This window comes from Globicephala melas, chromosome 8 (genome assembly GCF_963455315.2).
Source record: "Globicephala melas chromosome 8, mGloMel1.2, whole genome shotgun sequence".
Classification (NCBI taxonomy): domain Eukaryota; kingdom Metazoa; phylum Chordata; class Mammalia; order Artiodactyla; family Delphinidae; genus Globicephala; species Globicephala melas.
The window spans coordinates 55,088,126-55,103,365 of record NC_083321.1 but is presented as its reverse complement, the minus strand read 5'-3'; the positions used below and the strand labels follow the sequence as shown (position 1 = coordinate 55,103,365).

The following is a 15,240-nucleotide window of genomic DNA, read 5'->3' as shown; positions in this document are numbered from 1 at the left end:
TCCCACATGCTGCGGAGCGGCTGGGCCCATGAGCCATGGCCGCTGAGCCTGCGCGTCCGGAGCCTGTGCTCCGCAACGGGAGAGGCCACAGCAGTGAGAGGCCCGTGTACCGCAAAAAAAAAAAGAAAAGAAAAAAACCTCCCAGCCCCCTGAAGGAAAGGAACTCATTTCTACTAACTAACTGGACTGTGAACAGCTGACAAGGGCCTGACGTGGCACCACAAAGCAGGAGGTGCACGTCAAAGGTCACCTCATAGCCCCCAGGGACCCTTCTGCAGGCTTCCTGGAGTGGCTGCCCAGCCTCTGCCTCTCAGGGCACGAGGAACCCTCTGCCAGCGAGGAAGCTCTTCCTCCTGCTGAACTGAGGCCAGCCGTGGATTCGCCGTCTTACCACGGGCCCAGCCCTGCCTCCACCTGGACAGCTCGGCAGAAACGCAAAAGCAGAGCCAGGGTCCCCACGGCACGCAGGTGCTGCTGGCCAGGGGTCCTGACGTGCCCACACCGGCGGCCTGCGGCAGCACCCCTCATGCTGGTCCGCACGCTGGCTGTTTCAGCTGCAAAGTATTTTGATACCAGCCTTGACTCTACAGAGTGGAGCCGAAGGCTCAGAGAGGCTCAGTGAGTCGGGCGGCCCCCCATCCGCTCGTATCCACTACTCACAGAGCCCCTCCTCCAGCACATATGACACCTTAATAAAACACTGATCATTCCTCATGTCTGTTCCTCTGAAGTATGGGGCTACGCCTGTCTGGCCCACCAATCTTCCCCAGCACTGAGTGACAGCTGAGTGGATCAAGGGAAAAAGGAACAGACTCCAAGAGAGGAGCCGTCACCGTCTGAGCCGGTGGGTGCTGGGAAGCCCCTCCGCCCCCAGGGGCTGCTCACCTGCAGGAAAAGGATGTTGTCTTTGGAAATGGCTTCCATCAAGTCTTTGTGGAGGGTGGGCTCTGCCCGGGCTCGGGGAGAGCCGGGCTCAGCCTCAGGCCCCTCCCGGGGCCGCTGCCGATAAAAGAGCACATAGGCGGTGTCCTTGGGGAAGAAGGAGGTGACATTGCTGACAGACTCAAAGGAGGAGAAGGACACCCGGGTGTCGTTGAACAAGTACCACTGGTTGTTGGGCTCGGGCCCATCAGCCGCTCCCGTGTTCGGGGCTGGGCGGGCCGCACCCTCGCGAGCGTAGCAGTAGTAGTGGCCGCTCTCCGAGGACACCCCGGAGTGCACCACGACGCTGCAGAGGTCGTAGGCCTGGCCCCGGCCCCCGGCCAGCGGCAGCCGCAGCAGCAGGGGGATGGAGACGTCGTCCAGGATCTTGCGGCGCCGCATGGTGCGCAGGTCGAAGGAGAAGCGCAGCAGGGTCAGGATGAGGTAGCGCGGCCCCTGGCTCAGCTCCACCACCTTCTCGGCATCCTGCAGGGAGGCGCACGACTCGCAGCGGTAGCGGTTCTCTGCCGTCAGCCTCTCGGGCGACAGGAAGTAGTTGACCAGGTCCAGGACCGAGCGGGAACCCTCCCCAGATGGGGCAGAAGCATTTCTGAGGGTCCCTGGGCCCAGGCCGTCCTCCTCCTTCTCGGCCTCCTTCTCCTTCTCCGCCTCCTTCTCCTTCTCGGCCTCCTTCTCCACTTTCTCCTCCTTTTCCACCTTCTCCGCCTTCTCCTCCTCCTCTTCCTCCTCCTTTGCCACCTCCTCCTGACTGCTCTGCCCCTCGGGGCCCTGGGGGCCCAGGCCTTCAATGTTAAGGACGGTGGGGGGAACGTCCCCTGTGATGCAGTGTTTCCTCTGCCTCCGAGGAGCCGCCCTGCTTGGCGCCTGGGCTCGCGATGGCGAAGGGAGGTCCTGGGCGCCGACGTCCTCTGCAGGGAGCATCACTGAGCCCAGGCGGCGGCGGCGGCAGCGCTCAGGCGGGGGAAAGGCAAGAGACAGGTCCGTGAAGGCCTCCTCCCTGGTGGAGACGTTAAGGCAGCGGAGACAGCATATCCGAGTCACAATCTTGCCCCCGAACATCTTCTCCACCGAGGTTGGACTCGGGCTGGGGGGCTCCTCGGGCGGCGAGGGCGAGCTGGACTGCTTCAGCTTTTGGCAGATCCTCGTCCCCGTTTTCTCCTCTTCGTGCAGCCTGGTGCAGGGAGCAAAGGGCCTTCGTCCATACACAGACCCATCCCCAGTGCACTGGCCTGACCTGTGCATCTGCCTTACTCAGCTGGCCACGTGTTTACACGCATGCAGGAGAAGGCACGGGGAACATACATATGCGTGTACGAAACGGCATCCGTGCACATGCACTCATAAGCCAGGCACACATGCTACATACTTACCTGCACGAGGCTCACAAACCTGCCACAAAAAGACGTGCATGTGCCCCCAGAGAGCTGATGAGAAAACACACACGTGCACGCTCAGGCAAGCACAGCATGGTGTACATACACACACCCTCCCAGTCACGGCTCACGTCAGCATCTCCAAAACTCCCCTCCCACTCGGCCCCCGTCCCCACACTCACGACACACATCTGCTCCAAGCCTTTCCCAAGTGCAGGGCTGTGCCCCCGTTTCCAGGAAGAGACAACACAGCCCAGGGGGAGGGGGCTTTCCCACGAGCAACCTCTCCAGACCTGGAGGCCCCCGTGCAGAGCCAGGCCTGGCCTCCCTTACCGATCCAGCAGGTACTTCAGGTACTCCGAGCAGTCCTGCTGGGTGCCAGGGCTGAACCAGGGTGTCCAGGATGCAGATAGAAAGTTCTCTGGAGAAATGGCAGGCCGCTAGGACCAAGGAGGGAGAAAGACAGGGCCAGGAGCCAGGGCCACTCACCAACCAGCGCCACAGTATGCTAGGCCTGAGGATGGCCCTGGGGACTCTCTGCCCCAAACTTCCAGCCTCCCCACTGAAGTCCTCCCCCTTCCCTGACTCATCCCACCAAGGCCACGTAGCCTATGATCAGGACGTCGGGTCACGGAGGTGAACGATCCTCCGGGAGTCTGCTCCTCCCGGACACACCTCACATTTCACTCCAGGCCCTTGTTCGTTGCCATCCCCTCTGCCTGAAACACCCTTCTCCCCTGTCAGGAGCTTAGCTGTAGAGTTCAAGTCCCAGGTGCAGTTAGTGTCACCTGTCCCACAGTGTCTTCCCAAGAGCCCCCATGCCCATCATGATCAACTCTTCCTCCCTAATATGCGCACTACACTCACGTTTCCCTCTGCTCAAGCACTACCGCTGCTATCTGCAGGTTCCTCTTCCCCACCAGACTACGCGCTCCGTGGAGGCAGGGCTGTGGCTGACTCATCTCTGTGCCCCCGCACAGGGCCTGGCATAATGCCTGCCTGGCCAAGGGCTTTAGGTTCCAGGAGGGCAGAGACAGGGATTAAAACAAATACAGCCCTCAGGGTGCCCGGCAGGCAATATGAGGGCTCAAAAATGCCAGCAGACCAACAAAGCAACACCTAATAGAATGGACTGAACCACTGCTGGGAGAGATGTGGGCAGCGCAGCACAGAGGGGCTCAGGAGGTATTCCCTCGCCTGCCCGGTAAGGGCGCTGAATCGGCCCCTTGGGCTTTAGCCGTGAACCCATGCCAGCCTGGACTGGGGCCCAACAACTCACGCCAGAAAGTGGGGGCCCACAGCCAGATGCAGGCAGGTCGTGGGGAAAGGGAGGGGTCGGACCAGGCCTCCTCTGCAGCATCCCCGACTCCCCCTGCGCTCACCTGGCTGTGCTCCAGGAAGGCGAAGAGCCACTGCAGCTTGGTCATCAAGGGCTGGGAGTTGTTCTCAGTCAAACGGAGCACACAGTGTCTGAAACTTCCAAACAGAGCGGGGCACCTGGAGTAAGCCAAGGGCACCCAAAGAACCTCTACTCACCCATATTGTGGCAACCCAAGGACTCCAAGCTAAAGGCAGGACAGACATCTGTAGCTCCAATCTGAGCCAGGCGCCAGGGAAGAGGAGCAGGTGAACGGCTCAGCTCGGACGACAACGTGACCCCTGCAGTCCCTTCCAGTTCTAACAGCCCATGACTCCACAATTTGAAGATTCCAGTGTCCTAAGGTCTTATGGTCTCAGGGTTTTAAAGTTGGAACTCTCAGACACGCTCCAGAGTCCATGCCAATATCACCACCAGCCACTCACACCCTTCTCCCTACTGCCCTGAGAAATGGCGTTCAGACACGTCCAGAGCAGCGCGCCCTGCTCCAACCTTGGCCCTCCAGGCCAACTATTACGGCCCCTTCTCAGGGCCCCTGCCACCCCAAGTTGTCCCTCTGCCTTCACATGGGAGGGGGTCACTGTGAGGAATATGCTGAAAAAAGAGGACGGGGGTAGACTGGGGCTCATGAAGGGGTCTGATCCCATGGGAGATAAGAAAGAGCCCCTCCTGACAACCACATTCCCTGGAACAAGCCAATTCCCAAACCCCAGCTGAGCTCCTGTTCTCCCAAGAAGCTCTGGCTAGACAGGTAGGCATCTCTCCAACCTGCACCCACTGTGCAGGACAGTATAACCAAAGTGTGGTCCACGTAGCAGTCTGTGACAAAGCAAGTTCAGAAACTGAGACTTTAGAACCTTGTATAGTGATTTGACAGTACTATGACCATACAAGCACACGAGCATTTGCATTTCCTAGTAAGTCATTTTATTGTATTCTACAAAGGGAAAAGTCTGCAGCAGACTGGAAGTTCAAAAGATGAAACAAAACTAGTCCTTCCCCAGGCAGTTTGAGAAGCACGACAGCAGCATGTTAGGAGTTCCTAGAGTTCAGCTCCAACCTCCTCCTGGAGCTGAAGCTCAGAGAGAAGAAACTGCCTGGACGTCCTACCACAGCCAAAACCAAGGCTTACTTCCACTGTGACTTTTAAAAAAGATGTCTAAGCGTGGTACTGGTGAAACACACACAGTTGAACAGATCAATAGAACAGAATAAAGAGCCCAGAAACAGACCCCCATAAATATAGTCAGCTGATCGTTGACAAAGGAGCAAAGGCACTATAATGGAGCAGAGAAAATCTGTCCACAAATGGTACTGGAACAAGTACACATCCAAAACCAAAAACAAATGAATCTGAACACAGACCCTACACCTGTCACAAAAATTAACTCCAAATGGATCACAGACCTAAATGTAAAATCCAAAACTATAAAACTCTTAGAAAATAACAGGAGAAACCTAGTGACCTTGAGTGTGGGGATGCCTTTTTAGACACATCACCAAAGACACAATCCATGAGAGAAATAATTGATAAGCTGGATTTCACTGAAATTAAAAAATTCTGTTCTGTGAAGTACAGTATCAAGAGAATTAGAAGACAAACCAGAGACTGGGAGAAAATATTTGTAAAACACACATCTGATAAAGGACTGTTAAAAAAAAAAAAAGTCTTAAAACTAAACAATAAGAAAACAAACAACCTGATTAAAAAGTGAGCCAAACATTTTAACAAATATCTCACAAAAAAATTATATATATATATATACATATACATACATACACACACACACACACACACACACACACACGGTAAATAAGCACATGAAAAGATGCTCAACATCATGTCAATCAGGGAAATACAAATTAAAACAACAATGAGATACCACTGCACACCTATTAGAAAGGCCAAAATCCAGAACACTGACAACACCAAATGCTAGCAAGGATGTGGAGCAACAGGGACTCTCATTCATTGCTGGTGGGAATGTGAAATGGCACAGCTACTTTGGAAGACAGTTTTGCAGTTTCTTACACAACTAAACATACTCTTCCCATCCTATGCAGCAATCACACTCTTTGGTATTTACCCAAAGGAGCTGAAACCTTATATCCACACAAAAACCTGCACAGGGATGTTGATGCAAGCTTTATTTAGAATTGCCAAAACTTGGAAGCAACTAACATGTCCCTTCAGTACGTTAATGGATAAATGGCACTGTGGTACATCCTGGCAGTGGAATATCATTCAGTGCCAAAAAGAAATGAGCTATCAAGCCACAAAAAGAAATGGAGCAACCTTAAATGCATATTACTAACTGAAGGAAGCCAATCTGAAAAGGCTACATACTATATGATTCCAAATGTATGATTCTGGAAAAGGCAAAACTATGGAAACAGTAAAAAGGTTGCCAGGAGTTAGAGGGGGATGAACAGATAGAGCAGAGGATTTTTAGGGCAGTGAAAATACACTAGATGAACCTCTGGAACAACATTAAATGCACCATTTGCATTATAGGGGTCCCAGAAGGAGAAGAGAGAGAAAGGGCATGAGAAAATATTTGAAGAGTTAATAGCTAAAAACTTCCCTAACATGGGAAAGGAGGAATACATCGACACATATTAATCAAATTGACAAAAATTAAAGACAAAGAGAAAATACTAAAAGCAACAAGGGGAAACCAACAAGTAATATACAAGGGAATCCCCATAAGGTTATCAGCTGATTTTTCAGCAGAAACTCTGCAGGCCAGAAAGGAAGTGGTATGATATTTTTAAAGCAATAAAAGGGAAAAACCTACAACCAAGAATACTCTACCCAGCAGGGCTCTCATTCAGATTTGACAGAGAAATGAAAAGCTTTACAGCAAGCAAAAGCTAAGACAATTCAGCACCACCAAACCAGCTTTACAACAAATGCTAAAGGAACTTCTCTAGGCAGAAAAGAAAAGGCCACAACTAGAAATAAGAAAATGATGAATGGGAAAGCTCACTGGTAAAGGCAAACATACAATAAAGGTAGGAAATCATCCACACACAAATATAATATCAAAACTAGCAATTATGAAGAGAGGAGAGTACAAATGCAGGATATTGGAAATGCACTGGAAATTAAGAAACCAGAAACTTAAAAAGCAAGCTTGCATATATATACAGACTACTATATCAGAACCCCATGGTAACTGAAAACCAAAAATCTACTCTACACTAGACACATACACAAAAAAGAAAAAGGAATCCAAACTCAACACTGAAGATAATCATCAAATCACAGGAAAAGAGAACAAAGAGGAAGCGAAGGAAAAAGACCTACAAAAACAAATTCAAGGGCTTCCCTAGTGGCACAGTGGTTGAGAGTCCGCCTGCCGATGCAGGGGACACAGGTTCGTGCCCCAGTCTGGGAGGATCCCACATGCCGCGGAGTGGCTGGGCCCGTGAGCCATGGCCGCTGAGCCTGCGCGTCTGGAGCCTGTGCTACGCAATGGGAGAGGCCCGCGTAACGTAAAAATAAAAAACAAATTCAAAACAATTAACAAGGGCTTCCCTGGTGGTGCAGTGGTTAAGAATCCGCCTACCAGTGCAGGGGACACGGGTTTGAGCCCTGGTCCAGGAAAATCCCACATGCCGCAGAGGAACTAAGCCCACGCGCCACAACTACTGAGCCTGTTCTCTAGAGCCTGTGCTCTGCAACAAGAGAAGCCACCACAATGAGAAGCCTGTGCACTGCAATGAAGAGTAGCCCCCACTCGCCGCAACTAGAGAAAGCCCGCGCGCAGCAAAGACCCAACACAGCCCAAAATAAATAAAAATAAATTTATTTTTAAAAATTAACAAAATGGCAAAAAGAACATACATATTGATAATTACCTTAAATGTAAATGGATTAAATGCTTCAACCAAAAGACACAGACTGGCCAAATGGATACAAAAACAAGTCCCATATATATGCTGTCTACAAGAGACTCACACTTCAGATCTAGGGACACATACAGACTGAAAACGAGGGGATAGAAAAAGGTACTCCATGCAAATGGAAATCAGAAGAAAGCTGGAGTAGCAATACTCATATGAGACAAAATAGACTTTGAAAGAGACTATTACTAGAGACAAAGAATGACACTACATAATGATGAAGGGATCAGTCCAAGAAGATATAACAATTATATGTGCACCCAACATAGGAGCACCTCAGTATATAAAGCAAATACTAACAGCCATAAAAGGAGAAATCAACAGTAACACAGTAACAGTGGAAGCCCTTAACCTCCCACTTTCATCAATGGACACATCATCCAGACAGAAAATCAATAAGGAAACACAGGCCTTGAATGACACATAAGACCAGATGAACTCAACTGATATTTATAGAGGATTCCATCCAAAAGCAGCAGAATATACGTTCTTCTCAAGTGCACACAGAACATTCTCCAGGATTGACCACATGCTGGGCCACAAAGCAAACCTTGGTAAATTTAAGAAAATTGAAATCATATCAAGCAGCTTTTCCGACCACAATTCTACGAGATTAGAAATTGATCACAGGGAGAGATCAAGATATCGGAGTAGCAGGATGTGAAGTTCACCCTCTCCCACAAATACATCAAAAATACATCTACACGTGAAACAATTCTCACAGAATATCTACTGAACGCTGGCAGAAGACCTCAGACTGCTGAAAGGGCAAGAAAATCTCCACATAACTGGGTGGGAAAAAAGAAAAAAAAGAAGAAAAGAAAGCAAGAAAGGAATCGGGGTGGGACCTGCAACATTGGGAGGGAGCTATGAAAGAGGAAAGGTTCCTGCAACCTGGGAAGCCCCCTCACCGGCACGGAGGTCAGCCAAGATAGAAGGGGAGCTTCAGAGCCTTTGAGGAGAGCGCAGCAACCTGTTTGAGGCAGCCAGAGCAGAGGGAGAACTTCACAGATGGTCAGTGCCACCACCCTGTGCTCCCTAGCCTGACACACATGTCTGCCAGAACTGACAAGGGCTGGGTGCTGGAACTCGGGCTTTGGAGATCAGAACTGGGAAGAGAACTGGGGATGGCTGTGTGGAGACAGACAGGGGTGGGAGTGGTGCTGGAATCCAGTACAACCACGGCTGGGGGTGTATGTCGAGGAAGCCTGGGACGTCATAGAGGTCAGTCACCACTGTTTGGGGGATGTACAAGGGGAGGGGTGGGACCCAGATTGCAGCCTTTTTCCCTGTGGTCACGCATGCAGAGGGCAAGACACTGCCTGCATGGGCTCCAGGGGCAGTCGCAAGCCTCCACTGCCGCCCACCTAAACGCCAGGAGCAGTCACAAACCCCACTGCTTCTCTCCCACATCCCAGGAGTGGTCATGGGCTCCCGCCACCACCCTCCCAGACTCCAGGAGTGGTTGCAAGTCGCATCCACTCCCATCGCATGCCCTGAGGGTGAGTCTGAGCCACCACCACCTCTGAGAACCCCAGGACCGGGCACCAGCCACCACATCTGCACACACCCTATCAAGGGGATAACAACCGGCACAAGCTGAGAAAAGAGGCTACGGGGATCCATACTAAAAACAGCCTCACACCAGATTTATTAAACCCACACAAGCTACACAGGGATGAAACCACATATACATAGTTCTCCTAGACCACAGTAGATAATTGTTTCTCCTTAACTTACAGAGTAAGAGAAATATAAGTAACATGAAGAAGCAAAGGAACCACTCCCAGTTAAATGACCCAGCGCATTCCCCTGAATGAACACTGAAGCAGACCTCTTCAGTCTAACAGACACTGATTTCAAAAAGGAGATAATAAAAGTACTGAAGGAATTAAGAAAGGCTATTGACAGAAATGCAGAGTACTGTAAAAAGGGACTAGAAACTATAGAGAGAAACCAAGAAAAATTAGAAAACATATTTGCAGATATGAAAGCTGAGCTAAAGGCAATGAACAGCAGAATGAATAATTCAAAAGAATGAATAAGTGACCTGGAAGATAGAAAAATGGAAATCACCCAATCAGGACAGCAGACAGTACACAGATTAAAAAACAAAAAACAAAAAACTTCTGTGAGGGCTTCCCTGGTGGCACAGTGGTTGAGAGTCCACCTGCTCATGCAGGGGACATGGGTTCGTGCCCCGGTCCAGGAAGATCCCACATGCCAGAGCGGCTGGGCCCGTGAGCCATGGCCACTGAGCCTGCGTGTCTGGAGCCTGTGCTCTGCAGCGGGAGAGGCCACAACAGTGAGAGGCCTGCGTAACACACACACACAAAAAAAAAATTCTGTGAAAGTGATGATAACAACAATGAACAGCAAAAAGATATACATGAAGATGTAAAAGAGAATATCAAAATCATAAAATGTAGGGGAGGAGAGTAAGAAAATGTAGAATTTTTTTCCTGGAATATATTTGAACCTATATGACTACCAGTCTAAGGCAAGTAGATACAGGAAGGGGTTAACATACTTGAAAAACAGGGTAACCGTGAATCAAAAACATACAATAGATTCACAAAAAAACAAAAAGAAGAGAAGAAAAGTATAATACAAAAGAAAATCATCAAACCAGAAAAGGAAAAACAAAAAGAAAAAGGGACAGAGAGGAAATATAAAATCAATGGTAAAACACGGTTTAAAATGACAACAAATACATATCTATAAATAATTACCTTAAATATCAATGGACTGAATGCTCCAATCAAAAGACACAGAGTGGAAGGCTGGATAAAAAAGCAAGAGACTACAATATGCTGCCTATAAGAGACCTACTTTAGGACAAAGGACACACATATATTGAAAGAGAGAGGATGGAAAAAGATATTTCATGCAAACAGAAGTGACAAGAAAGGGGGGGGCTGGCAATACTCATATCAGACAAAACAGACTTAAAGTCCATAAAGAAAGATAAAGAAGAACATCATATGATGATAAAAGGATCAATACAAGAAGAGGATTTTACACTCGTCAACATATATGCTCCTAATATAGGAGCACCCAAATACATAAAACAAATACTAACAGATGTAAAGGGAGAAATTGACAGAAATACAATAATACTAGGAGACTTTAACACCCCACTCACATCAATGGACAGATCTTCTACACAGAGAATCAATAAGGCAACAGAGATACTAAATGATACAATAGGACAGTTAAACTTAATTGATATTTTCAGGACACTACATCTAAAAAAACCAGAATACACATTCTTTTCCAGTACACGTGGAACATTCTCTAGGATTGACCACATACTAGGGCACAAAACAACCCTCAACAAATTTAAGAATATAGAAATTATCTCAAGCATCGTTTCTGACCACAGTGGCATGAAACTAGAAATTAACCACAGAAAAAGAAATGAAAAAAAAAGAAAAATTACATGGTGACTAAACAACATGCTACTAAACAACCAATGAGTCAATGATGAAATCGAAGAAGAAATTCAAAAATACTTTCAGACAAATGACAATGAAAACACAACCATACAAAATCTATGGGATGCAGCAAAAGCAGTTCCTAGAGGGAAGTTCATAGCAATACAGGCCTTCCTCAAAAACCAAGAAAAATCTCAAACAACCTAACCTACCAATTAAAAGAACTAGAAAAAGAAGAACAAACAAAACCTTAATTCAGCAGAACGAAGGAAATAATGAAGATCAGAGGAAATAAATAAGATAAAGATTAAAAAAACAATAGAAAGGGACTTCCCTGGTGATCCAGTGGCTAAGACTCTGCACTCCCAATGCAGGGGGCCTGGGTTCGATCTCTGGTCAGGGAACTAGATCCCACATGCCGCAACTAAGAGTTCACATGCCACAACTAAAAAGGATCCTGCATGCTGCAACTAAAGATCCCACATGTCGCAACTAAAAGATCCCGTATACCACAACTAAAAGATTCCATATGCCACAACTAAAGATCTCACATGCTGCAACTAAAGATCCCACATGAGGCAACAAAGATCCTGCATGCCACAACTAAGACATGGCACAGCCAAATAAATAAATAAATTTTTTTTTAAAAAAAATCAATACAAACAAGAGCTGGTTCTTTGAAAGGATAAACAAGATTGACAAAACTCTGGCCAGGCTCAACAAGAAGAAAAGAGACAGAACCCAAATAAAATAAGAAACAAGAAAGGAGACACAACAACTGATACTGCAGAAATACAAAACAATAATAATAAGGAAATACTTTGAACAATTATATGGCAACTAATTCAACAACCTAGAAGAAATGGACAAATTTCTAGAAACATACAGCCCACCGAAACTGAATCAAGAAGAAATAGATAATTGGAACAGACCAATCACTAAAAGTGAAATAGAATATGTAATTTTAAAACTCCCTACAAACAAAAGTCCAGGACCAAATGGCTTCACAGGCAAATTCTACCAAACATACAAAATATAATTTATACCAATCCTTCTCAAACTCTTCCAAAGAATTGAAGAAGAGGGAACACTCCCAAGGACAGTCTATGAAGTTACCATCACCCTGATACCAGATCCAGATAAAGACACCACCAAAAAAAAAAAAAATTACAAGCCAATATCTCTGATGAATATAGATGGAAAAAATTCTCAACAAAATATTAGCAAACCAAATCCAACAACACATAAAAAACATCATACACCATGACAAAGTGGGAGCCATCCCAAGTTCATAAGAATGGTTCTACGTATGCAAATCAATGTGATAAACCACATAAACAAAAGACAAAAACCATGTAATCATCTCAATAGATGCAGAAAAAGCACTTGACAAAATTCAACATCCATTCATAATAAAAACTCTTACCAAAGTGGGTATAGACAGAACATATCACAAAATAGTAAAAGCTGTTTATGACAAACCCACAGCCAATATAATACTCAATGGTGAAAAGTTGAAAGCCTTCCCCCTAAAATCTGTAACAAGACAAAAATGTCCACTCTCACATCTTCTATTCAACATAGTATTAGAAGTTCTAGTCACAGCACTCAGACAAGAAAAACAAATAAAAGGTATCCAAATTGGAAGGAAAGGGATAAAATTGTCATTATTTCAAATGATATGATACTATATGTAGAAAACCCTAAAGAGTCCACACAAAAACTACTGGAACTGATAAATGACTGAATTCAGCAAGGCAGCAGGATACAAGATGAATATACAGAAATCAGTTGCATTTCTTTACACCAAAAATGAACTATCAGACAGGGAATGTAAAAAGACAGTAACTTTTAAAATAGCAACCCCCAAAATGAAATGCTTAGGAATAAACCTCACCAAGGAGGTTAAAGACTCATATGCTGAGAACTATAAAACATTAATAGAGGAAACTGAAGATGATTGAATGAAATGGAAAGATATCCCATGCTCTTGGATTGGAAGAATTAATATTGTTAAAATAGCCATACTACCCAAAGCAATCTACAGATTTAATGTGATCCCTATTAAATTACCCATGATGTATTTACAAGACTAGAAAAAATAATCCTAAAATTCATATGGAACCATAAAAGACCCAGAATTGCCTAAGCAATCCTGAAGAAAAAGAACAAAGCAGGAGGAATAACCATCCCAGACTTCAGAAAATACTACAAAGCTACAGTAATCAAAATGGCATGGTACGAGAAGAAAAAATAGACATATGGATTGATGGAACACAACAGACAGCCCAGAAGTAAACCCACACACCTACGGTCAATTAACCTTCGAAAAAGGAGGCAAGAATACACAATGGGAAAAAGTCTCTTCAGCAAGTGGTGTTGTGAAAATTGGACAGCCACATGTAAATCGATGAAGTTAGAAGACACCCTCTCACCATATACAAAAATAAACTCAAAATGGCTTAAAAGACTTAAGTATAAGACATGACACCATAAAACTCCTAGAATAGAACACAGGCAAAACAATGTCTAACAAATCGTATGTTATGATTTCTTACATCAGTCTCCCAAGGCAATAGAAATAAAAACAAAAATAAACAAATGAGACCTAATCAAACTTGCAAGCTTTTGCACAGCAAAGGAAACGATAAACAAAATGAAAATACAACCTGCAGAATGGGAGAAAATATTTGCAAATGATGCAACTGACAAGGGCTTAATTTCCAAAATATACAAATAGCTCATAAAACTCAACAACTAAAAACAACTCAATTGAAAAGTGGGCAGAAGACAAAAAGAGACATTTCTCCAAATAAAACAAACATATGGCCAATAGGCACATCAAAAGATACTAAACAGGGCTTCCCTGGTGGCGCAGTGGTTGAGAGTCTGCCTGCCAATGCAGGGGACACGGGTTCGAGCCCTGGTCTGGGAAGATCCCACATGCCGCGGTGCAACTAGCCCCATGAGCCACAATTACTGAGCCTGCGCGTCTGGAGCCTGTGCTCCACAACAAAAGAGGCCGCAATAGTGAGAGGCCCGCGTACCGCGATGAAGAGTGGCCCCCGCTTGCTGCAACTAGAGAAAGCCCTGGCACAAAAATGAAGACCCAACACAGCCATAAATAAAAAAATAAATAAAATAAAATAAAATAAAAATAAAAAAATTTAAAAAAAGATACTAAACATTGCTAATTATTAGAGAAACGCAAATCAAAACTACAATGAGGTACCACCTCATGCCAGTCAGAATAGCCATCAAATAGTCTACAAACAATAAATGCGGGAGAGTCTGTGGAAAAAAGAGAACCCTCTTGCACTGTTGGAATGTAAATTGATACAGCCACTGTGGAGAACAGTATGGAAGTTCCTCAGAAAACTAAAAATAGAGTTACAATTATATAATCCAGCAATCCCACTCCTGGGCATATATACAGACAAAACTATAATTCAAAAAGATAAATGCACCCCCTATGTTCACAGCAGCACTATTCACAATAGCCAAAACCTATGTTTTAGGTTTTTAAGGAAAAAACCTAAATGTCCATCGATAGATGAATGGAATAAGAAGATGTGGTACATACATACAATGGAATACCACTCAGACATAAAAAAGAACAAAATAATGCCATTTCCAGTAACATGGATGTAACTAGAGATTATCATACTAAGTGAAGTAAGTCAGAAAGAGAAAGAAAAATACCATATGATATTACTCATATGTGGAATGTAAAATATGACACAAATTAACCTATGTATGAAACAGAAACAGAATCACAGACATAGAGAATAGACTGGTGGTTACCAAGAAGGAGGGTGGTGAGAGAGGGATGGATTGAGAGTTTGGGATTAGTAGATGCAAACTGGAATATTTGGAATGGATAAACAACAAGGTCCTACTGTATAGCACCAGGAACTATATTCAATATCCTGTGATAAACCATATGGAAAAGAATATGAAAGAGAATGTATATATGTCTACCTGAGTCACTCTGCTGTACAGCAGTCATTAACAAAACACTGTAAAGCAATTATACTTCAATTTTAAAAAAGGAAATGAATCACAAGAAAAATACTGTAAGAAACACAACATGTGCAGGCTAAACAACATGCTACGAAACAACCAATGGATCACTGAAGAAATCAAAGAGGAAATCAAAAAATATCTGTAGACAAATAACAGTGAAAACACAATGATCCAA

General features: G+C 45.4%; 1 protein-coding gene across 2 annotated transcripts in view; it reads right to left on the bottom strand.

Moving 5' to 3' along the window:
* Nucleotides 1-15,240, bottom strand: part of USP35 (ubiquitin specific peptidase 35) — a 77,627-nt gene that overhangs the window by 2,224 nt on the left and 60,163 nt on the right. For both annotated transcript variants that reach the window (XM_030835961.3, XM_030835960.3), the window contains exons 8-10: nucleotides 3,698-3,791; nucleotides 2,649-2,755; nucleotides 886-2,113 (exon numbers count right to left, since the gene is read on the bottom strand). In XM_030835961.3, the coding sequence (XP_030691821.1) occupies nucleotides 886-2,113; nucleotides 2,649-2,755; nucleotides 3,698-3,791 (1,429 nt within the window). The remainder of the gene's footprint in view (nucleotides 1-885; nucleotides 2,114-2,648; nucleotides 2,756-3,697; nucleotides 3,792-15,240) is intronic.